Source organism: Homalodisca vitripennis, chromosome 3, assembly GCF_021130785.1.
Source record: "Homalodisca vitripennis isolate AUS2020 chromosome 3, UT_GWSS_2.1, whole genome shotgun sequence".
In the NCBI taxonomy this organism is placed as follows: Eukaryota; Metazoa; Arthropoda; class Insecta; order Hemiptera; family Cicadellidae; genus Homalodisca; species Homalodisca vitripennis.
Genome location: NC_060209.1, coordinates 197,972,730 through 198,000,037, shown reverse-complemented (window position 1 = coordinate 198,000,037; position 27,308 = coordinate 197,972,730). Strand labels below are relative to the sequence as shown.

Below are 27,308 nucleotides of genomic sequence, written 5' to 3'. Positions count from 1 at the left end.
ATAATATTAAATTCAAATTTCTTTATTGGCGTAGACATTACAAAATGTATGGCATCGTCAGAATTAATTGTTTAAAATTTCTTACAAACGCACCACATTGAAGCATCATTTAAACATACGTTATATGCTCTCATACCCACTCATTCCTGCCAATATTCCCACTTTCAGCGCCGGGTGTCAGTCTATTAATTGAGCGGTTACTTGGTCGTATGCAATAAACTCGTCACCACCATAAAAAGCTTGGAATGCTAAAACAAGTTTTAAACCGCCTTGGACGATTGGGCATTCTTTATTGAATTTGGTAACTTGTTGATAAAACGAACCCCTGCCTGTGAGGGTAAGTGTTCGTAAACCCCCGTCCTGTCTACCAGTACGGTAGGCGTCTCTGCCTCTTGTCTCATATCAATGTAACTCGGTCCCTTCTCAGGTCACATTTCGACATACAAAATAAGATCTCTAAAATGTACAGACTAGGCAGAGTAAAAAATTGTAACTGTTTGAAGGCTTCCTTGCAAAGATTCACATTTTAAAAGCTCTTAAGAACTGACAATTAGCGCTGCCCCCCCCCCCACAACACCAAACCACAGTTAACGTGTGGGTAAATAAATCCGTAATATATCGTCCTCAGAACCTGAATAGAGCAATATTGATTGGGCCAATGGCCTCAGTTTAAAGCAAACATGGTCAATATGAGCATTCCAAGTCAATACCCGATCTAAGAATATTTCAAGGAATTTGTGACAATCCACCTCATTTATCCTGGTATCATCCAATAAGACAGGTGGGTCGTCATCGGAATCACTGATCGCAATGCGAAAATCAAGAATTTTGATTTTGAAGAGTTTATTTTGTGATTTAATAACGCTATTACAATGTTGAACACAATTGAAATGTCCAAAAAAGATTGTTGTTCCAGGATTGTTTTTGATTCGTTGCTGAAACAGTGTCGTGTCATCAACGTACTGTACAAGTCTTCCCTGCAGTAATGATAACCCTATGTCATTGATATAAATTAGAAAAAGAATAGGACTGAGTATTGATCCCTGAGGGACTCCAAATATTAGGTGAATCGGTTTAGAGAATGTTTGAGATCTGGACATTTTTGTTTTCTGTGGCTTAGGAATGAACTAAGCCACTGCAGGGGCACACCTCTGATGCCAAGAAATTCAAGTACAGCATTTTGGCGGCGTGGTCACAGACTATTTTTAATAATACGTTAAAACTGAAGTGATATTAGTTGCGAAATTAAACTTCACACATACATATATCTAAATTAAAAAAGGTTCGCTTAATACGTTACTCAGTCCGTAAATTGGCCTCTTTAGTAATTACTTTAAGTTGTCAAGTTACTGTATTCCTCTCCCCACCAAGCGGGACTGGTGTACGACGCGTCGGGCGGGCCGAACCTACCAATCAACTTTCCCCTCAAACTTTCACCTAGTGACCTAACCTTACTATCACTCGTAACTACGACACACTCAGCGGTACCCTATTGACAGCAGACTACCAGATATATCAACAACACAAACTGTGGTCTGTAACAAACTAGTGACCTAACCTTACTATCACTCGTAACTACGACACACTCAGCGGTACCCTATTGACAGCAGACTACCAGATATATCAACAACACAAACTGTGGTCTGTAACAAACTAGTGACCTAACCTTACTATCACTCGTAACTACGACACACTCAGCGGTACCCTATTGACAGCAGACTACCAGATATATCAACAACACAAAACTGTGGTCTGTAACAAACTAGTGAACCTAACCTTACTATCACTCGTAACTACGACACACTCAGCGGTACCCTATTGACAGCAGACTACCAGATATATCAACAACACAAACTGTGGTCTGTAACAAACTAGTGACCTAACCTTACTACTCGTAACTACGACACACTCAGCGGTACCCTATTGACAGCAGACTACCAGATATATCAACAACACAAACTGTGGTCTGTAACAAACTAGTGACCTAACCTTACTATCACTCGTAACTACGACACACTCAGCGGTACCCTATTGACAGCAGACTACCAGATATATCAACAACACAAACTGTGGTCTGTAACAAACTAGTGACCTAACCTTACTATCACTCGTAACTACGACACACTCAGCGGTACCCTATTGACAGCAGACTACCAGATATATCAACAACACAAACTGTGGTCTGTAACAAACTAGTGACCTAACCTTACTATCACTCGTAACTACGACACACTCAGCGGTACCCTATTGACAGCAGACTACCAGATATATCAACAACACAAACTGTGGTCTGTAACAAACTAGTGACCTAACCTTACTATCACTCGTAACTACGACACACTCAGCGGTACCCTATTGACAGCAGACTACCAGATATATCAACAACACAAACTGTGGTCTGTAACAAACTAGTGACCTAACCTTACTATCACTCGTAACTACGACACACTCAGCGGTACCCTATTGACAGCAGACTACCAGATATATCAACAACACAAACTGTGGTCTGTAACAAACTAGTGACCTAACCTTACTATCACTCGTAACTACGACACACTCAGCGGTACCCTATTGACAGCAGACTACCAGATATATCAACAACACAAACTGTGGTCTGTAACAAACTAGTGACCTAACCTTACTATCACTCGTAACTACGACACACTCAGCGGTACCCTATTGACAGCAGACTACCAGATATATCAACAACACAAACTGTGGTCTGTAACAAACTAGTGACCTAACCTTACTATCACTCGTAACTACGACACACTCAGCGGTACCCTATTGACAGCAGACTACCAGATATATCAACAACACAAACTGTGGTCTGTAACAAACTAGTGACCTAACCTTACTATCACTCGTAACTACGACACACTCAGCGGTACCCTATTGACAGCAGACTACCAGATATATCAACAACACAAACTGTGGTCTGTAACAAACTAGTGACCTAACCTTACTATCACTCGTAACTACGACACACTCAGCGGTACCCTATTGACAGCAGACTACCAGATATATCAACAACACAAACTGTGGTCTGTAACAAACTAGTGACCTAACCTTACTATCACTCGTAACTACGACACACTCAGCGGTACCCTATTGACAGCAGACTACCAGATATATCAACAACACAAACTGTGGTCTGTAACAAACTAGTGACCTAACCTTACTATCACTCGTAACTACGACACACTCAGCGGTACCCTATTGACAGCAGACTACCAGATATATCAACAACACAAACTGTGGTCTGTAACAAACTAGTGACCTAACCTTACTATCACTCGTAACTACGACACACTCAGCGGTACCCTATTGACAGCAGACTACCAGATATATCAACAACACAAACTGTGGTCTGTAACAAACTAGTGACCTAACCTTACTATCACTCGTAACTACGACACACTCAGCGGTACCCTATTGACAGCAGACTACCAGATATATCAACAACACAAACTGTGGTCTGTAACAAACTAGTGACCTAACCTTACTATCACTCGTAACTACGACACACACTCAGCGGTACCCTATTGACAGCAGACTACCAGATATATCAACAACACAAACTGTGGTCTGTAACAAACTAGTGACCTAACCTTACTATCACTCGTAACTACGACACACTCAGCGGTACCCTATTGACAGCAGACTACCAGATATATCAACAACACAAACTGTGGTCTGTAACAAACTAGTGACCTAACCTTACTATCACTCGTAACTACGACACACTCAGCGGTACCCTATTGACAGCAGACTACCAGATATATCAACAACACAAACTGTGGTCTGTAACAAACTAGTGACCTAACCTTACTATCACTCGTAACTACGACACACTCAGCGGTACCCTATTGACAGCAGACTACCAGATATATCAACAACACAAACTGTGGTCTGTAACAAACTAGTGACCTAACCTTACTATCACTCGTAACTACGACACACTCAGCGGTACCCTATTGACAGCAGACTACCAGATATATCAACAACACAAACTGTGGTCTGTAACAAACTAGTGACCTAACCTTACTATCACTCGTAACTACGACACACTCAGCGGTACCCTATTGACAGCAGACTACCAGATATATCAACAACACAAACTGTGGTCTGTAACAAACTAGTGACCTAACCTTACTATCACTCGTAACTACGACACACTCAGCGGTACCCTATTGACAGCAGACTACCAGATATATCAACAACACAAACTGTGGTCTGTAACAAACTAGTGACCTAACCTTACTATCACTCGTAACTACGACACACTCAGCGGTACCCTATTGACAGCAGACTACCAGATATATCAACAACACAAACTGTGGTCTGTAACAAACTAGTGACCTAACCTTACTATCACTCGTAACTACGACACACTCAGCGGTACCCTATTGACAGCAGACTACCAGATATATCAACAACACAAACTGTGGTCTGTAACAAACTAGTGACCTAACCTTACTATCACTCGTAACTACGACACACTCAGCGGTACCCTATTGACAGCAGACTACCAGATATATCAACAACACAAACTGTGGTCTGTAACAAACTAGTGACCTAACCTTACTATCACTCGTAACTACGACACACTCAGCGGTACCCTATTGACAGCAGACTACCAGATATATCAACAACACAAACTGTGGTCTGTAACAAACTAGTGACCTAACCTTACTATCACTCGTAACTACGACACACTCAGCGGTACCCTATTGACAGCAGACTACCAGATATATCAACAACACAAACTGTGGTCTGTAACAAACTAGTGACCTAACCTTACTATCACTCGTAACTACGACACACTCAGCGGTACCCTATTGACAGCAGACTACCAGATATATCAACAACACAAACTGTGGTCTGTAACAAACTAGTGACCTAACCTTACTATCACTCGTAACTACGACACACTCAGCGGTACCCTATTGACAGCAGACTACCAGATATATCAACAACACAAACTGTGGTCTGTAACAAACTAGTGACCTAACCTTACTATCACTCGTAACTACGACACACTCAGCGGTACCCTATTGACAGCAGACTACCAGATATATCAACAACACAAACTGTGGTCTGTAACAAACTAGTGACCTAACCTTACTATCACTCGTAACTACGACACACTCAGCGGTACCCTATTGACAGCAGACTACCAGATATATCAACAACACAAACTGTGGTCTGTAACAAACTAGTGACCTAACCTTACTATCACTCGTAACTACGACACACTCAGCGGTACCCTATTGACAGCAGACTACCAGATATATCAACAACACAAACTGTGGTCTGTAACAAACTAGTGACCTAACCTTACTATCACTCGTAACTACGACACACTCAGCGGTACCCTATTGACAGCAGACTACCAGATATATCAACAACACAAACTGTGGTCTGTAACAAACTAGTGACCTAACCTTACTATCACTCGTAACTACGACACACTCAGCGGTACCCTATTGACAGCAGACTACCAGATATATCAACAACACAAACTGTGGTCTGTAACAAACTAGTGACCTAACCTTACTATCACTCGTAACTACGACACACTCAGCGGTACCCTATTGACAGCAGACTACCAGATATATCAACAACACAAACTGTGGTCTGTAACAAACTAGTGACCTAACCTTACTAATGTTTTTCAACATAAGCCAAATGATTAATCTACTTTATCTCAACGAGAGTTTGCGACGAAGTTTAACGACATAAGAAGTTGACGTGATTTATCGGCGTACAGAGACTTGTTGAACACTTCGGATTGACTTGACGGTGCGTGTATTTTATTGGTCGAGGACAGGAGGGATGCTGCTAGCGGAACGTGTGGGGACTCAACGGAACGTGTATCTGCGAGCAAGACAAACGGCGAGTTTTAGGACGTGTGATAATAAAGAACAGTGGAAATGTGTGCTGATACAAACCCGTTTTCGTTCAGGTCTGACCCGCAATTATCTCCTATGCGCCAGTACCCCAGTTTCGGAGTTGGCAATATTATGTAACGGTGTTGCCGTGTATTTGTTCCTGTGCCCAAACGGGTTTATGCACTTTAAAATATTTGGTCCGCTTGACTTATATATAATCATACATATATTAGACTAATTTTTTTCTTCCCTACTGGTTTCATTACAACGGAGTTTATACGGTCTCTTACATCAACGTTTTCAGAAGTCAGAAGTGAAGGTAAAAATGACGCTCTTTGCCAATCTGCCAGTTTTACTTCCTTTTCAAACGTTCAGAGTAAACAAATGCTCTTGCGTGATCATTAATAAAAACCTCGTATTTTTGGTTTGTTAAGAGTAACCACTTTCAGTAAGATAGGGTGGTTGTGGGGGTGGGGGTGAAAGTCCACTTAATGACAAAGGTAAGTATAAATGTCAATGTCAGTTTGCATTAATTGACGTCTTCAATCAAAAGTCTTTATAATAAAAAAATAACGGTAATGTTGCCACAAAACTTTACAGTTACTTTGTCAGTTAATGCTATTTTGAGTTTGCAATTAACCCTGTTTTCGAATCTCGACAAATATTTGATATTCTCGTGTACTCACAACCTGCACAATGTAACAACTATACTTACTTCATACTCATTGTCCTTTGTCGCTTTCAATTGTAGAGTTCAAGGCGAGTTCCGCTCAAGGAACCGACACCGTTGGCTACTTGATAAGATCTTGACCTCCCGACCAAGGCACAGATGAGCCAAGCGATCGAAGTGCGCGGCTGAGGCTCCACCAGCCATCCTCGAAAAACAGACCTCATCTGAGCGCCGCCATTCTGCGATTGATTTTATAGAATTAAACTGCCGGAAGGCATTTTATTTGAATATAAATTTACTTATGATCAAGAAAGACTGTTATTGGGGATATTGTTTTCGTACCAATGTTTTCTCCTACATTGACAACGCTATAAATTAGGCATCACAATTATAACAAATCAATAAATTTGACTACTACTCATGTTTCCAATCGTCATAGTCGGTGATGACTGCTGAGTCCGCTCACTACCCAGGGATATGACAAACTATTCCATGAGATCTTCGATGTTGTCTTCTATGGCATGATATATGTGTCCTTGTCCAAAACAGTTTTATGTTTCTGCAAGCGACATGCTGTTTAATGTCAGCCCAAATCAGCCCGATTAAGTTAAGGACGGGATGATTGGGAGTAGTCTTAAAATTGTATGGCCGTCTTTTTGTACAGTGTCATCCAATAGGTAGCGGTATAATCTAGTTTTATGTAAGAACACTAATTTGTGTAGTTCTGGGTCAAACATGCCATCGCTATAAGGGATGTTATTTTGCCAAGTCAATCTTTAAGGTCTTGATATTTGCTTTTTGAAGTTGGTGCTTTTTCCACTTGAAAAAAAAATGATGTTTGCAATCAAACTTATAGGTTCTAAATTAAGCAAGAGTTTCGCATTTACCAATTTCATATCCATTTCGGGTATAGCAAAAAGCGATGTGTACTTTCATCTGAGAAATCTCACAAATGTCGAGGAGCGGCACGTCACCAACAGAAAATGACGAGATATTGGGGTAAGGGTGGATCAATAGGTCTCGTCTACTGTGGATTATGCATATTTGAGTGTGTGGATCTCACTTGGTGGTGATACTATTGCTTTGTCTGAACACGAGGGAGATCTTCCCCTACCCGCTTGGACTGGAGGAGGCTGGAAAAAGAGAGCCTCCCCTTCATCCAAGGTGGCATGGCGATATATAGTGCCTGCTACCCATCCTCATAGGGTCCTCGATACGAGGCTGCCCTTACCACCAATCATAGGGTGTAAATTCGGTACACTAGCTTATAACCAACAATTTTTTGTATCATTTTCAGAACAAAATTTTGCTAGTTCCGCAGAGCTAAGATACCATTGGCAACTCTGGAACATACTTCGATGTGATCACTCCAAGTCAGCCCTCTATCTAGGTGCATTTCTGGGAATGTAGTACAATCGACTTTCTGTTCACTATACCACTGGTAAATTTTCATTTTCTTGTTTTCGCAAGTGGAAAAGGATGACGATGGACTTTTGATTGTTGATTGTAAGGAGTTTTCAACAAAGAATTGAATGCATGAGTTAATTTCCTTATAAGTATCGAGTTCCAAGTAATGTTTTGACTTATATCTTAGACAGATTCGTATCATCTGCATATCGCATAAGATGTCCTCTTAGAATAGTATTGTTCAAATTGTTGTCTTAAATAAAATATAAATCCAACGAATAAGATTTCAATACAGTGCATGGATATTTGTTATTATTTTACACTAAAAGTAAAATTAATAGCTATTAAAGATTCTCTCTTCAAAATATCAACCATCAATAATAAACAAAACAAAATATTATTACTTTCTTATTAAAACATCTGTTTTAAACACTTTACACACATAATGGCTCTTGGTCTATGTTACATCTTGTTGGGCTACCTGCCTTTATTTGTACCCACGGTATTCGGTTTATATCCGTAAACCTGAAACAATATAGGGTATGCCAATATTGTATTTATTCAAATAACCTTTTAAACTTTCCTTTTTATAAACTGTTCGCCATATAAACCCTTCTTGTGTTTAGAATAGAAACTATATAAATGTTTATGAACCTGATTGGTATCGCGTCTCTCAACCGTGCAAAACGGACCCGTTACACCCCTAGGTGGTTTTCTCTGTAATGAAAAAATTGGACTTGGTGAAATGATCACGAGGTAGTTACGCAAGGCGTTGGTGTCTGGTGCAATGGTCACGTGGTTGTTGCGCAAGGGCTTGGTGTCTGGTGCAGTGGTCACGTAGGTGTTGCGCAAGGCCTTGGTGTCTGGTGCAACGGTCACGAGGTAGTTACGCAAGGCCTTGGTGTCTGGTGCAATGGTCACGTAGGTGTTGCGCAAGGCCTTGGTGTCTGGTGCAACGATCACGAGGTAGTTACGCAAGGCCTTGGTGTCTGGTGCAATGGTCACGAGGTAGTTACGCAAGGCCTTGGTGTCTGGTGTAATAGTCACGTGGCTGTTGCGCAAGGTCTGGTTCAATGGTCACGTGGTTGTTAAGCAAGGCCTTGGTGTCTGGTGCAATGATCACGTGGTTGTTGCGCAAGGCCTTGGTGTCTGGTGCAATGGTCACGTGGTTGTTGCGCAAGGGCTTGGTGTCTGGTGCAACGGTCACGTGGTTGTTGCGCAAGGGCTTGGTGTCTGGTGCAGTGGTCTCGAGGTTGTTACGCAAGGGCTTGGTATCTGGTGCAATGGTCACGAAGTATTTGCACAGGGAGATAATTGCGCAAGTTTTTTTCCACAAATTGTGGTCACAAGATTGAATGGTGGCCGATTTCTCAGTTTTCAATCCTTGAGCTCCACAATGTCAAAGGAAGCCAATTTTTAGTACCTTTTGTGCACACATTCACAATTATGTTCTAACCAGAATAACAATATACTGATTTAAATCAAATGACATTTTAACCTGTAACATAGTAACACATGTTCAGTATCAAATTCCTTGAAATTTGAAATGTATCCTGATCGAAGCCCGTTACACGCTCGTGGTATGGGTTTACTCCTATCTTGTAATACGTATAAATACAGAAGTAATCTTTCCCAATTTAACAATTTAGTTACTTCTGATTATTCATCTCTGCTACAAGTATGTTAACTTCATTCAAATAAATGTTACTTTATTTTGCATATTGTCAAAAACATTATTTTGCAACGTCAGGTTTTCAAAAGTTAAAATTTTAATCTAATAGTTATATCCATTCATACTTAAATCACACACATACGCACACTCATTCAATTTGGTACACAGATCCGAAATTTGGCTGTTTTAGCCAATACCAATTAGTTGTCCCAGTGAGTCTCCATGAACCCATTATCGGACACTTTCCAGTCTGTATTTGGCACAACCCCCCGATAAAAGCACACCATATGACAGATGTGAGTAAACCAGACCAAAATAGTCCATTTTTAAGATAACATTGGAGCAATAATTTGCCAAATCACGCAAAACATAAATGCCTAAGGCAACTCGAGCACAGGCGGTATTAATATGATCGTTCCCGGTTAGCCCACGATCAATGTTTATGCCCAAAAACTTGGTGGATTCTGTTTCCTCTTAAAGTACATTATTCATAAACACAAATGATCTCAATTCTTGTTCATGTCTAAAACTAAATGTTATGAAAGAGGAATTTGAATGACTTGAGTGTAAGTTTATTTCAGAAAAGTGTTTAATGCACGAACAGTTCGATAAACGACTTTATTTCTAAATCTTTAATTGTTTTACTTGAGATATAGAGAGTCGTGTAGTAAGCGTATTGAATCATCTCACCATAACGGATCGATGAGTTCAAATGATTAAAGTAAATAAGAAATATTACCGGCCCAAGAATCGATCCCTGAGGGACTCCATAAGGCATTCTAATTCTTTCTGGTTCGCGACCTGTTTAAACTGATCTCTCGTTTAAATATAACGAGAGCCAATCGTGCGACAAACAACGAACCCCACCAGTCTCTCTTCAACTGGTGCAGCACTGTCTCATGATTTACACAGTCGAAAGCCTTTGAAAGGTCGAGGGAAATGCTAAGCACATGTTCTCGCCTCTTCCGCCCATCGACTACGACATCTACGAGGTTAGTTACGCATCAATCGTTGGTATATTTTTCTGAATCCAATCGTTGAGTACTCAAGATTTTATAGGTATCCAAAAATTTTATAAGCATCTAGAAGACTTATCACAAATGTTGCTGAGAACAGGAAGGATCGCAATTGGACGGTAATTACTTGTTTGGCAAGGGTCGTCTTTCGTGAATACAAGGATAGTTTTGGCTGTTTTCAGAATGGAAAGAAAGAATCATTTTTGAAAGGAAAGGTTTATTAGTTTGTTCAGAGGTGTCATTGTGTGTATGTAGCAACGCATGGGCAACCACACCTATGTGACGTTTGCGTCACAAGAGTTTATTGATTTCGATACGGAGTTCGACATGGTACTTATTTAATATATGTGTAAGTACAAAGATTCTACCCTCTCTACCCGAACAGACGACAGAATCCTGTAAAGTAGTGCTGTGCCTGTATGTGGCTTACATGCGCCGTTGTGGGTGCGAGATGACCTTGCCACCCGCCCCGCTCGCCTGTTTACAGCTCGCCAAGGCCGTCCGCGCGCATTCCGCTCCGCCGCGAGTGACACCGTTACTGCTGGACCTGGCCGCTACTGAGTATGTATCCTACAGTTGTCTTATGTATCAATCACCAGTAGTAACTCGGGCTATCTTAGTCATTACCGGCACAGAACAGATCGTATTTCTGTATAGCTTTCAATCTTATTGCCGAAACCAAAATCAACATAAGCTCGAGTTTGTAGAATTCGTTGTCATTTTAGGGTTGTCTAATATTACCTACAAAGTATTCAGTATTGCCTGAATCTGATATTCAGCTTGTCAAAGACTCACATTCATGCTCACCATCTCAACATTGTTGTTGTCTGTAATTCCTTAGATTATGTTTGTATTATCTAACATGTGGCTTTAGGCATGACTTCACAGCCACTGCAGGGCATCTACACAGTATTAAATATTGTCTTCATCTGATATTCAGCTTGTCAAAGACTCACATTCATGCTCACCATCTCAACATTGTGCTTGTCTGTAATTCCTTAGATTATGTTTGTATTATCTAACATGTGGCTTTAGGCATGACTTCACAGCCACTGCAGGGCATCTACACAGTATTAAATATTGTCTTCATCTGATATTCAGCTTGTCAAAGACTCACATTCATGCTCACCATCTCAACATTGTTGTTGTCTGTAATTCCTTAGATTATGTTTGTATTATCTAACATGTGGCTTTAGGCATGACTTCCCAGCCACTGCAGGGCATCTACACAGTATTAAATATTGTCTTCATCTGATATTCAGCTTGTCAAAGACTCACATTCATGCTCACCATCTCAACATTGTTTCTTGTTTCCTGTGTCTGGTACTTCCTTAAGATTATGATTATGTTGTAATCTATTTAACATGTGGCTTTAGGCATGACTTCACAGCCACTAGCAGGGCATCTACACAGGTATAAATAATTCTAAATATTAGTCTTCATCATGATATTCAAACAGCTTGTCTTCACCAATTCAGCATTGTTCTTTGTCTAAAAACAGATTATGTTGTCTGTTAATTGATGTTTGTAATTATCATTATTTAACATGTGGCTTTAGGGGCATGACCTTGCGCCACTTGCAGGGCATCTATCTATTAAAATATTAAAATAGTGTCTTCATTCTGATATTCAGCTTGTCAAAGACTCACATTCATGCTCACCATCAACATTATTGCATTGTTGTCTGTAATTCCTTAGATTATGTTTGTATTATTTAACCATGTGGCTTTAGGCATGACTTCCTTCCCAGCACACCTGCCGCGGGCATCTACACAGTATTAAATATTGTCTTCAATCTGATATTCAGCTTGTCAAAGACTCTCACATTCATGCTCACCATCTCAGGGCACATTGTTCTTGTCTGTAATTCCTTAGATTATGTTTGTATTATCTAACATGTGGCTTTAGGCATGACTTTCCCAGCCACTGCAGGGCATCTACACAGTATTAAGGGGTATTGTCTTCATCTGATATTCAGCATTGTCAAAGACTCACATTCATGCTCACCATCTCAGCATTGTTCTTGTCTGTAATTCCTTAGATTATGTTTGTATTATCTAACATGTGGCTTTAGGCATGACTTGGACAGCCACTGCAGGGCATCTACACAGTATTAAAATATTGTCTTCATCCTGATTTCAGCTTGTCAAAGACTCACATTCATGCGTCCACCATCTCAGCATTGTTTCTTGTCTGTAATTCCTTAGATTATGTTTGTATTATCTAACATGTGGCTTTTAGGCATGACTTCCCAGCCACTGCAGGGGCATCTACACAGTATTAAATATTGTCCTTCATCTGATATTCAGCTTGTCAAAGACTCACATTCATGCTCAACATCTCAACATGTGTGCTTGTCTGTAATTCCTTAGATTATGTTTGTATTATCTAACATGTGGCTTTAGGCATGACTTCCCAGCCACTGCCGGGCATCTACACAGTATTAAATATTGTTTTCATCTGATATTCAGCTTGTCAAAGACTCACATTCATGCTCACCATCTCAACATTGTTCTTGTCAGTAATTCCTTAGATTATGTTTGTATTATCTAACATGTGGCTTTAGGCAAGACTTCCCAGCCTCGACTGCAGGGCATCAACTACACAGTATTAAATATTGTCTTCATCTGATATTCAAGCCTTGTCAAGGGACTCACATTTCATGCTCACCATCTCAACATTGTTCTTGTCTGTAATTTCCTTAGATTTATGTTTGTATTATCTAACATGTGGCTTTAGGCATGACTTCCCAGCCACTGCAGGGCATCTACACAGTAATTAAAATATTGTCTTCATCTGATATTCAGCTTGTCAAGGACTTCACATTCATGCTCACCATCTCAACATGTGTTCTTGTCTGTAATTCCTTAGATTAGTTTGTATTATCTAACATGTGGCTTTAGGCATGACTTCACTGACCACTGCAGGGCATCTACACAGTATTAAATATTTGTCTTCATATCTGATATTCAGCTTGTCAAAGTCTTCACATTCATGCTCACCATCTCAACATTGTGCTTGTCTGTAATTCCTTATATTAAGTTTGTATTATCTAACATGTGGCTTTAGGCATGACTTCACAGCCACTGCAGGGCATCTACACAGTATTAAATATTGTCTTCATCTGATATTCAGCTTGTCAAAGACTCACATTCATGCTCACCATCTCAACATTGTGCTTGTCTGTAATTCCTTAGATTATGTTTGTATTATCTAACATGTGGCTTTAGGCATGACTTCACAGCCACTGCAGGGCATCTACACAGTATTAAATATTGTCTTCATCTGATATTCAGCTTGTCAAAGACTCACATTCATGCTCACCATCTCAACATTGTTGTTGTCTGTAATTCCTTAGATTATGTTTGTATTATCTAACATGTGGCTTTAGGCATGACTTCACAGCCACTGCAGGGCATCTACACAGTATTAAATATTGTCTTCATCTGATATTCAGCTTGTCAAAGACTCACATTCATGCTCACCATCTCAACATTGTTGTTGTCTGTAATTCCTTAGATTATGTTTGTATTATCTAACATGTGGCTTTAGGCATGACTTCACAGCCACTGCAGGGCATCTACACAGTATTAAATATTGTCTTCATCTGATATTCAGCTTGTCAAAGACTCACATTCATGCTCACCATCTCAACATTGTTGTTGTCTGTAATTCCTTAGATTATGTTTGTATTATCTAACATGTGGCTTTAGGCATGACTTCACAGCCACTGCAGGGCATCTACACAGTATTAAATATTGTCTTCATCTGATATTCAGCTTGTCAAAGACTCACATTCATGCTCACCATCTCAACATTGTTGTTGTCTGTAATTCCTTAGATTATGTTTGTATTATCTAACATGTGGCTTTAGGCATGACTTCACAGCCACTGCAGGGCATCTACACAGTATTAAATATTGTCTTCATCTGATATTCAGCTTGTCAAAGACTCACATTCATGCTCACCATCTCAACATTGTTGTTGTCTGTAATTCCTTAGATTATGTTTGTATTATCTAACATGTGGCTTTAGGCATGACTTCACAGCCACTGCAGGGCATCTACACAGTATTAAATATTGTCTTCATCTGATATTCAGCTTGTCAAAGACTCACATTCATGCTCACCATCTCAACATTGTTCTTGTCTGTAATTCCTTAGATTATGTTTGTATTATCTAACATGTGGCTTTAGGCATGACTTCACAGCCACTGCAGGGCATCTACACAGTATTAAATATTGTCTTCATCTGATATTCAGCTTGTCAAAGACTCACATTCATGCTCACCATCTCAACATTGTTGTTGTCTGTAATTCCTTAGATTATGTTTGTATTATCTAACATGTGGCTTTAGGCATGACTTCACACAGCCACTGCAGGGCATCTACACAGTATTAAATATTGTCTTCATCTGATATTCAGCTTGTCAAAGACTCACATTCATGCTCACCATCTCAACATTGTTCTTGTCTGTAATTCCTTAGATTATGTTTGTATTATCTAACATGTGGCTTTAGGCATGACTTGACAGCCACTGCAGGGCATCTACACAGTATTAAATATTGTCTTCATCTGATATTCAGCTTGTCAAAGACTCACATTCATGCTCACCATCTCAACATTGTTGTTGTCTGTAATTCCTTAGATTATGTTTGTATTATCTAACATGTGGCTTTAGGCATGACTTCACAGCCACTGCAGGGCATCTACACAGTATTAAATATTGTCTTCATCTGATATTCAGCTTGTCAAAGACTCACATTCATGCTCACCATCTCAACATTGTTCTTGTCTGTAATTCCTTAGATTATGTTTGTATTATCTAACATGTGGCTTTAGGCATGACTTTCACAGCCACTGCAGGGCATCTACACAGTATTAAATATTGTCTTCATCTGATATTCAGCTTGTCAAAGACTCACATTCATGCTCACCATCTCAACATTGTTGTTGTCTGTAATTCCTTAGATTATGTTTGTATTATCTAACATGTGGCTTTAGGCATGACTTCACAGCCACTGCAGGGCATCTACACAGTATTAAATATTGTCTTCATCTGATATTCAGCTTGTCAAAGACTCACATTCATGCTCACCATCTCAACATTGTTGTTGTCTGTAATTCCTTAGATTATGTTTGTATTATCTAACATGTGGCTTTAGGCATGACTTCACAGCCACTGCAGGGCATCTACACAGTATTAAATATTGTCTTCATCTGATATTCAGCTTGTCAAAGACTCACATTCATGCTCACCATCTCAACATTGTTGTTGTCTGTAATTCCTTAGATTATGTTTGTATTATCTAACATGTGGCTTTAGGCATGACTTCACAGCCACTGCAGGGCATCTACACAGTATTAAATATTGTCTTCATCTGATATTCAGCTTGTCAAAGACTCACATTCATGCTCACCATCTCAACATTGTTGTTGTCTGTAATTCCTTAGATTATGTTTGTATTATCTAACATGTGGCTTTAGGCATGACTTCACAGCCACTGCAGGGCATCTACACAGTATTAAATATTGTCTTCATCTGATATTCAGCTTGTCAAAGACTCACATTCATGCTCACCATCTCAACATTGTTCTTGTCTGTAATTCCTTAGATTATGTTTGTATTATCTAACATGTGGCTTTAGGCATGACTTCCCAGCCACTGCAGGGCATCTACACAGTATTAAATATTGTCTTCATCTGATATTCAGCTTGTCAAAGACTCACATTCATGCTCACCATCTCAACATTGTTGTTGTCTGTAATTCCTTAGATTATGTTTGTATTATCTAACATGTGGCTTTAGGCATGACTTCACAGCCACTGCAGGGCATCTACACAGTATTAAATATTGTCTTCATCTGATATTCAGCTTGTCAAAGACTCACATTCATGCTCACCATCTCAACATTGTTCTTGTCTGTAATTCCTTAGATTATGTTTGTATTATCTAACATGTGGCTTTAGGCATGACTTCACAGCCACTGCAGGGCATCTACACAGTATTAAATATTGTCTTCATCTGATATTCAGCTTGTCAAAGACTCACATTCTTGTCCACCATCTCAACATTCCTGAGAAAAAAAATGAGGAAACCCTGATATAGAAAGGGAATTTCACAATAAATCGGGGAAATTGTCCGGTAATTCTTGCAGGGTATCCACCGATCCCGGACTTTGCCACCCGTTTTAAAACACAAGGTTTTACGATATTATGATAATAAATATTGCCCTGTCGAAGACAAATATCGAATCTACCCAATTTGAAATAACGATTAGGGTTTGAAAATTGATTAACGAGATTCGAAGATCGAATCTGCGGAGACTCGCCGCGTCATTCATTATCGCCTTATCGGTAGTACACAAAGTTACGATCGCTAACACGTATTTGTCCTACTTTGTGTTTGAAAATCGTAAATAGATAATTGTATTAACAAATATACGTATATATTACGTTCGTTGATCGTCGTGAGTCTGCGACGTATATTCCCGGACGACAGCTGATCGGCATTACGAGTCTGCTATGTAATTGGCGGATGACAGCTTGTCGGTACAGTAGTACGTAAATTACAAATCGCGAAAACGTAATTTTGTTGCACTTTGTGTTTGAAAACCGGTACGTAGATATCCTTATTAAGAAATTATCCTAGGTTTGTAATTATTTTACTTGCATCTCTGTGTGTGTATTTATCGTGCATCGCCACGAGTCTGCTATGTAATTGGCGGATGACAGCTTGTCGGTACAGTAATATGTAAATTACAAATCACGAAAACGTAATTTTGTTGCACTTTGTGTTTGAAAACCGGTACGTAGATATCCTTATTAAGAAATTATCCTAGGTTTGTAATTATTTTACTTGCATCTCTGTGTGTGTATTTTATCATGCATCGCCATGAGTCGGCTATGTAATTGGCCGATGACAGCTTGTCTGTACAGTAGTACGTAAATTACAAATCGCGAAAACGTAATTTTGTTGCACTTTGTGTTTGAAAACCGGTACGTAGATATCCTTATTAAGAAATTATCCTAGGTTTGTAATTATTTTACTTGCATCTCTGTGTGTGTATTTTATCATGCATCGCCACGAGTCTGCTATGTAATTGGCGGATGACAGCTTGTCGGTACAGTAGTACGTAAATTACAAATCGCGAAAACGTAATTTTGTTGCACTTTGTGTTTGAAAACCGGTACGTAGATATCCTTATTAAGAAATTATCTTAGGTTTGTAATTATTTTACTTGCATCTCTGTGTGTGTATTTATCATGCATCGCCACGAGTCTGCTATGTAATTGGCCGATGACAGCTTGTCGGTACAGTAATATGTAAATTACAAATCACGAAAACGTAATTTTGTTGCACTTTGTGTGTGAAAACCGGTATGTAGATATCCTGGTTAAGAAATTATCCTAGGTTTGTAATTATTTTACTTGCATCTCTGTGTGTGTATTTATCGTGCATCGCCACGAGTCTGCTATGTAATTGGCGGATGACAGCTTGTCGGTACAGTAGTACGTAAATTACAAATCGCGAAAACGTAATTTTGTTGCACTTTGTGTTTGAAAACCGGTATGTAGATATCCTTATTAAGAAATTATCCTAGGTTTGTAATTATTTTACTTGCATCTCTGTGTGTGTATTTATCGTGCATCGCCACGAGTCTGCTATGTAATTGGCCGATGACAGCTTGTCTGTACAGTAGTACGTAAATTACAAATCGCGAAAACGTAATTTTGTTGCACTTTGTGTGTGAAAACCGGTACGTAGATATCCTTATTAAGAAATTATCCTAGGTTTGTAATTATTTTACTTGCATCTCTGTGTGTGTATTTATCATGCATCGCCACGAGTCTGCTATGTAATTGGCCGATGACAGCTTGTCGGTACAGTAATATGTAAATTACAAATCACGAAAACGTAATTTTGTTGCACTTTGTGTGTGAAAACCGGTATGTAGATATCCTGGTTAAGAAATTATCCTAGGTTTGTAATTATTTTACTTGCATCTCTGTGTGTGTATTTATCATGCATCGCCACGAGTCTGCTATGTAATTGGCCGATGACAGCTTGTCGGTACAGTAGTATGTAAATTACAAATCGCGAAAACGTAATTTTGTTGCACTTTGTGTGTGAAAACCGGTATGTAGATATCCTGGTTAAGAAATTATCCTAGGTTTGTAATTATTTTACTTGCATCTCTGTGTGTGTATTTATCATGCATCGCCACGAGTCTGCTATGTAATTGGCCGATGACAGCTTGTCGGTTACAGTAATATGTAAATTACAAATCGCGAAAACGTAATTTTGTTGCACTTTGTGTGTGAAAACCGGTATGTAGATATCCTGGTTAAGAAATTATCCTAGGTTTGTAATTATTTTACTTGCATCTCTGTGTGTGTATTTATCATGCATCGCCACGAGTCTGCTATGTAATTGTAATTGGCCGATGACAGCTTAGTATTACAAATCGCGAAAACGTAATTTTGTTGCACTTTGTGTTTGAAAACCGGTATGTAGATATCCTTATTAAGAAATTATCCTAGGTTTGTAATTATTTTACTTGCATCTCTGTGTGTGTATTTATCATGCATCGCCACGAGTCTGCTATGTAATTGGCCGATGACAGCTTGTCTGGTACAGTAGTATGTAAATTACAAATCGCGAAAACGTAATTTTGTTGCACTTTGTGTTTGAAAACCGGTATGTAGATATCCTTATTAAGAAATTATCTTAGGTTTGTAATTATTTTACTTGCATCTCTGTGTGTGTATTTATCATGCATCGCCACGAGTCTGCTATGTAATTGGCCGATGACAGCTTGTCGGTACAGTAGTATGTAAATTACAAATCGCGAAAACGTAATTTTGTTGCACTTTGTGTGTGAAAACCGGTATGTAGATATCCTGGTTAAGAAATTATCCTAGGTTTGTAATTATTTTACTTGCATCTCTGTGTGTGTATTTATCATGCATCGCCACGAGTCTGCTATGTAATTGGCCGATGACAGCTTGTCGGTACAGTAGTATGTAAATTACAAATCGCGAAAACGTAATTTTGTTGCACTTTGTGTGTGAAAACCGGTATGTAGATATCCTGGTTAAGAAATTATCCTAGGTTTGTAAATTTTACTTGCATCTCTGTGTGTGTATTTTATCATGCATCGCCACGAGTCTGCTATGTAATTGGCCGATGACAGCTTGTCGGTACAGTAGTATGTAAATTACAAATCGCGAAAACGTAATTTTGTTGCACTTTGTGTGTGAAAACCGGTATGTAGATATCCTGGTTAAGAAATTATCCTAGGTTTGTAATTATTTTACTTGCATCTCTGTGTGTGTATTTTATCATGCATCGCCACGAGTCTGCTATGTAATTGGCCGATGACAGCTTGTCGGTACAGTAGTATGTAAATTACAAATCGCGAAAACGTAATTTTGTTGCACTTTGTGTGTGAAAACCGGTATGTAGATATCCTGGTTAAGAAATTATCCTAGGTTTGTAAATTATTTTACTTGCATCTCTGTGTGTGTATTTATCATGCATCGCCACGAGTCTGCTATGTAATTGGCCGATGACAGCTTGTCGGTACAGTAGTATGTAAATTACAAATCGCGAAAACGTAATTTTGTTGCACTTTGTGTGTGAAAACCGGTACGTAGATATCCTTATTAAGAAATTATCCTAGGTTTGTAATTATTTTACTTGCATCTCTGTGTGTGTATTTTATCATGCATCGCCACGAGTCTGCTATGTAATTGGCCGATGACAGCTTGTCGATACAGTAGTATGTAAATTACAAATCGCGAAAACGTAATTTTGTTGCACTTTGTGTGTGAAAACCGGTATGTAGATATCCTGGTTAAGAAATTATCCTAGGTTTGTAATTATTTTACTTGCATCTCTGTGTGTGTATTTATCATGCATCGCCACGAGTCTGCTATGTAATTGGCCGATGACAGCTTGTCGGTACAGTAGTATGTAAATTACAAATCGCGAAAACGTAATTTTGTTGCACTTTGTGTGTGAAAACCGGTATGTAGATATCCTGGTTAAGAAATTATCCTAGGTTTGTAATTATTTTACTTGCATCTCTGTGTGTGTATTTTATCATGCATCGCCACGAGTCTGCTATGTAATTGGCCGATGACAGCTTGTCGGTACAGTAGTATGTAAATTACAAATCATGAAAACGTAATTTTGTTGCACTTTGTGTGTGAAAACCGGTATGTAGATATCCTGGTTAAGAAATTATCCTTGAAATAAAATTTTTAAAATATATTTTTTTGCAATTATTTTTGGAAATATTCCTTTGTGTAACTTCATAACAATACGTTTTACATCAAGAATGTAAATTTATAACTTATTATTAAATTTTGTGGCCAATTTAAAAAATGTATAGTTATTTTTACTTGCAATTACCGTTTTTTTTTTTTTTTTTTTTTTTTTTTTTTTTTTTTTTTTTTTTTTTTTTTTTTTTTTTTTTTTTTTTTTTTGTAGGTTGATTATCATATAAATATCTGTCATACAATTTATACAATGTTTCATCTTTCACTAAGGGTTACTGGATTCCGCCCTGCGTTTGTGGCCTTGTGAAACTAGCCTGGCATAGTGTTCGAGCATATGGTAGGACTTAGGGTGAACTCCATAATTACATCCAGGGCAAAAGAAATTTGTTTTCTTTTTCAAGAGTTTACTCACATACGGCATACAAGTGAGTTGAGTTTCTTAGGTTTATATGCAGGACCAAGGACATTACCAGATGGAAAAACAACTTCTCCGTCTGACTCACACAGTTGTGAGAGAACACTTACTAGGATATCACATCTGCTACACGGTCTGTCAGGTTTACCTCAATGTCAGAATAAACTTGTCATCACTAAAAATAGGATGATCCAAAATGAGTTCTCTAAGATCGGTCTCTAAAGCTTTCACCCATAATAAACAATTAAAACTATAACATAAGAAAACTAAAGCACAGTAATAACAACACAAAAACACTACAAAATTAATTTTTCCACAAATGCTATTGGATTCATAACTCCAAACACGATGTTCAAACAACGTGGCTGACGCTTATTACGTTCACATCAGCTGTCCGATGAGAACAATCGAAATAAGAACAATAGATCATTACTATAGTTAATGCTCTGCCAGAATATATCAAGTAAAAGTCGTTTATATGACCTTAAATACCTAAAATTTAAATACCTGTACATGTCTACTTTGGTGACAAATATTTGTCGTTGCCAATTCAGACGGACTTTTGGCGACAAAAATTCTCTTCGTGCTAGCTGCTGGGTTAATTAGTGAAATATGCCCTAAAATATTGCTTTGTAAAGATGTTGTTTTTTTGTATATTAATTTTTAAACCAGAGAATCTGTTAAACATTTACGCACATCTTAAAATGAAAAAAGCCTCCGCTTTATTTGTTTCTCACCTGACCAAATTTGAAATCTTAATTTTTCTGTATTCTTCAAGGGTGGTTTTTTAGTGGGTATTTACTCCTAAACTGCAAGGTATTGCCCTATCTTACTTTCACATGACATTACATTCACATGCCTCAGATTTAACCATCTTGAAGATACATGTTTTACAGATTTGTGATGCAGAATATTTTGTTTATCCTGAATGGCCAACAATAAAAAAGTGTGAACTTGAAGGCAAAGATCATCAACATTATTTCCAAACTCTTCTAGTCCTTTGCCTAAAGTATTGCGTACAATAATATGACTGTTACAAGTGCTAATATTTACAAGATTTCAATTGTGTTCAAGGTTCAACTTGCTTATCAACTAATGAGTAGTTTTGTTCACATTTCGTCAGGCACTACCAAGCATCAACAGTTTCTTTAAATCTGGCTTGGAATTCATTACAATCACATAGTTATCAAAAATATAATTAAGTTTCAGCTTTTCCTCAAGTCAGTCCCATAGCAGAATTCTTGTAAGACTACACATAACATAGCTCTGTTAGGAAGGGTTGATTTAATTTGAGTTTAGCTCCAGCACACCTTCCTCTTAGTGCAGCATCTGGAATCTGACATCACAGATTTGCCTCCTGGAATCAAAAGTCAGCGACGAAGAAGCTCAAAATGAACTATTTAGATCATTTTGACATCAGAGAATGGATTAATGAATAAAAGTAAAATGCCTTTATTTTTAGGTGGAGCTGGGGGCTATCAAGCCCTCTCTATAACTCAAACTCATATCATATACAATGAGTTTACAGTATTTTAATACAAGTACGGTAAATTATTAACTTATACTTTAAATGAAGACTAACAAAATTGCTTAACTTATTCAGAGACACCTAGACTACTAACAAAATAGAGTTCAATCTAAGTGAAGAGGTATTATCATTGTCTCATCAGGTGCACAATTGAGTGCACTACGATGTTTTAGACACAATCTCTAAGCATGGTAGAGCAACCGAGTTTTCTTCACATTACGTAGCTATAGTAACTCCGCTCCTTTACTTGCTTATATAGAGGCGAAGGTAACAATGCTGTTGCACCAAGAAGCGTGAATTATTTACAAACCAACAAACAAATAATTAAATACCTTTTTATACCTCCTTGACTAAAAATCAAATAAAATAACAATGGAAGTTCAAATCAAATTGTAATATAATGTACAAACTGAACATTAACCGTGTTCGCAGATCAATTTGATTGTTTCTGTTATCGTGGCTGTCAGAATTAAAGCAATAAAATGAGCTTACCGCAATGGCACGGTAAATACACAACAATGTGTGCACCAAGCTTGATGCTTATCAAGACCGCATTGTAATGTACTATAATGTGACTAATAAATAATAGTACTGTATGTCAATTCTATTGTTACTATAATCATACTTGAGGCTGTTACAACTATAACAATTCAATGAGTTCGCAGCCAAGACAAGTAGTTACGCAGTAACCAGGCCATTCCAAGTTTTTAAAATGGTACCGTTCTTGTGTACAAACTTAATATTGACTGCATCTGCATGTCCGTACATTAACCTGTTGATTAGTGAGTTTCTTTTAGTGCGCTTGGCTCAAAAAGTGAGTTTTTTTTTTACTTTTTTTAATTTTTTGGATTTTTGAGTATTTTATTTTGATTATTAAAAAAAAAAAATTAGCCTACATCTGCGTCTAGGCTAACGCTTTACGCATTCACATTGTTATGAAATAAATCACTATCCAATTCTTCGTCTTCACTACCCGAATCCAAAAAGAAATCGCGTATTTCATCATCATTTAGATGAATACGGCCAGCCATTGGCAACAAAACTAATTAGGTTTGTAATAAATCAGACTAATCACATGAGAAAAACAAAAACATAACCTCTAACACGGGTTTCAATGTCACGGCAAAAGGTAAACTACTGGTTCCCGCGAAGCCACTTGTAGGGCTTTTGTTACAGAACGAAACAAAACTCCTACAATCCTACAATCTAGCGGATACTCTGAGAACTACTTGGGCCAGTGATGTTCCGTAGTACTTACCACAGCTGCTAGAACTAGAAATAAATATCCTTACAAGTCGCAAGTATTGCGGTGAAACTAACCAGTAAAACTGTTCAAACCGCAACAATTGCGTCGTTACTAACCTATACCTTGGCACACTGCGCCGCAGATGCTGCGGCGCTTCTAATCAACAGGTTAATTCTGTTGCATAAACCCATTGGTTTCTAAGTAAACTTTTATAATATTCTTTGTTTATTCGTCACTTTTAGTAAATAACTGAGAGAATCGTGTTACAGAACATTTCAAAAATGCTAGTTCTTATTTGAGAATTAAAACTTAAAATAGTATGAGAAGTTTATATGACAGTTTTAATAACTGAGGATAACTGTTATAAGCTATTTATGCACTATCACCGTTACTTCTGCAATAGAGTTGAGTTCTTTGGTCATTCTTCAGCCATTTATGTCAATGCTGTTACAGAAAACATTAAAATATGTGTAGTTCTTATTTTAGAAATAAAACTGAAGATAATTATTATAAGTATACAGGTCGCTCTGTAGTTGACTAACTGTATGTTGTTACAGAGAATGGGTCACAGTCCGTGCCGCAGCCAACCGTAGTGCGAGCACCTAAGGACAGGCGGCGCTACAACCACAAAGTAAGTTCCTGAGCTTGTGTTCATAACAGGAGAGTTTAAGCATTTTAATCAATCAATATATTTACGTCGTGAGACGTTGCTAAAACAACTATATAATGTGAGATGTGTGGTTGAGGGGATAGTAGAGAGAACTTAATCAGCAATTGAGAAATATAGTAGGGAATGATTATTGAAGGTTCCCTACTATATTAAATACTAATTTTAAACATAAGCAGGTCTTGTCATTCCTCGAAATCCAGCTAATTAATAATATATTCTCAATATGAGATGTGTAGTTGAGGGGGGGCAATAAAGAGAACATAATCTGCAATTGAGAAATATAGTAGGGAACCTTCAATAATCTCAAATACTAATTTTAAGCATAAGCAGGTCTTGTCATTCCTCGAAATCCAGCTAATTAATAATATATTCTCAATATGAGATGTGTAGTTGAGGGGGGCAATAAAGAGAACATAATCTGCAATTGAGAAATATAGTAGGGAACCTTCAATAATCTCAAATACTAATTTTAAGCATAAGCAGGTCTTGTCATTCCTCGAAATCCAGCTAATAACAATATATCTCAATATGAGATGTGTAGTTGAGGGGGGGGCAATAAAGAGAACATAATCTGCAATTGAGAAATATAGTAGGGAACCTTCAATAATCTCAAATACTAATTTTAAGCATAAGCAGGTTTTGTCATTTCTCGAAATCCAGCTAATAACAATATATTCTCAATATGAGATGTGTAGTTTAGGGGGCAATAGAGAGAACATAATCTGCAATTGAGAAATTTAGTAGGGAACCTTCAATAATCTCAAATTCTAATTAAAAATATAAGCATGTCTTATTATTTTCAAAAGCCTGTTAATAACAATATATTCTCAATATGAGATGTGAAGTTGAGGGGGCAGTAGAGAGAACTTACCAGCATATTGTAGGTAACCTTCAATAATTTGAAATACTAATTTTAATCTTAAGCAGGTTTTGTCATTGCTGTAAACCAAGCTAATAACAACATATTCTAAATATTGGATGTGTAGTTGAGGGGGCAATAGAGAATTTAATGGACAGAGTATATTAACAGATATAAAATAATCCTCAGTGCAGGTCGCATAATTAGGGTTTGCCTGTCTCAAAGTGCACAATATCTCGAAAACTACAATTAATTTTCCTTAAACCGCAATAGTTTTGAACTTCTAGTTTTGCATATTGCTTTATTTCTAGACAGACAACATAGCGTTCAATGGTCATTTGCTTATTCTCAAGTCTTATAAAATCATTATGTAGTAGCAACAAGCAGTACAGTTGGAAGTCTATGTTTGAACGTGTGTGATGCCACTGTTACAGGCTAGTGACTTCTCAGACACAGACGACTGGCCCACGCTGGGAAAAGCTCTACAACCTCACTCCACAGAGGTAAGTTCTTTTACAAACATTATATGTCACAGTTAACATACAAATTGTAATGAGACCAAGAAAACACTTTACAAACTAAGGCTTTAATGAACAAAATTCAACTAGATAACCTTAAGATACAGTCTCAATGTGTAAACAATTACTTAATGTTTTTTTTAACAGATCTATTTTTGTTTTTATTAATAGTCAATAATATAACATTCTGCCCACTGAATTTAGGAAGTAGTCGTTAAAACGTTTATGGATCCTTCTTATTCCTGATCTTCTTCAAGGAGAAACTATATTATTTTCTTGATTTAACTTTTCAGATTCAGCTTCAGTGTCTTTTGAAGAATCTTCTTTATTTCCTTGTGATAAAATTCTAATGGTGACAGAGTTGTCCAATTGGTCGGAAGAAGAAGAGGCAGAACACGAACATAAAGATCATGGTTCATGCTCCGCCTCTAGTTCTTCCGACCAATTAACTCTTGTCACCATTAGAGTTTTATCACCTCTGGGAGCAAAGTGTTTTAATGACACTGTAGATTCTCTTCTGTTGGAATAACGAATTGTGCATATTGTGGATTTGCTTCTACGAGTTCAACTTCATTAACTAGAGGTTTGTATTTGCTGTTTCTTACATTTCGTCTACCTAGTACTGGGCCAGGTTGCAGTAACCATGCTGGGTTACTGAGTAAGTAAGATTAGTTGATCGATGTGGATGTATGAACATTCTCTCGTGTGGAGTGCAGTTAGTTACTGTGCATAGTAAAGAGTATTGAATGTAGAAACTCTGGAAGTTCAGACTCCCAATATCGTTGGTCCAGTTTTTTTTATTTTAGTGACAATGTTGTGGTCTTCCATATAATTCCATTAAACCTCTCAGTTTGTCCATTTCCAGCAAGATTTTATGGACTGATTAAACTTGAAGCATTCCCCTTTTGATGAAGATATGTCCTTATTTCATCAGACAATAATAATTTGCCTTGTCAGAATGGATGTAGTTTGGGATCCCATAAACAGAGAATAAGTTTTCCAAACAGTCTATCACAGTATTCCAAGTCAACTCTTTGCAGGGGTAGATAATGGGAAGCGAGAGTACTCGTCAACATTATTTAACTAATGATGATTCTTACTTGACGATGGTAGTGGTCCTTTAAAA

The 27,308-nt window shown here is 38.0% G+C and overlaps 1 protein-coding gene across 3 annotated transcripts in view; it reads left to right on the top strand.

Moving 5' to 3' along the window:
- LOC124358005 (la-related protein 1) overlaps positions 1-27,308 on the top strand; it is a 124,878-nt gene that overhangs the window by 39,706 nt on the left and 57,864 nt on the right. For all 3 annotated transcript variants that reach the window (XM_046810217.1, XM_046810216.1, XM_046810218.1), the window contains exons 2-3: positions 24,693-24,766; positions 26,099-26,167. In XM_046810217.1, the coding sequence (XP_046666173.1) occupies positions 24,693-24,766; positions 26,099-26,167 (143 nt within the window). The remainder of the gene's footprint in view (positions 1-24,692; positions 24,767-26,098; positions 26,168-27,308) is intronic.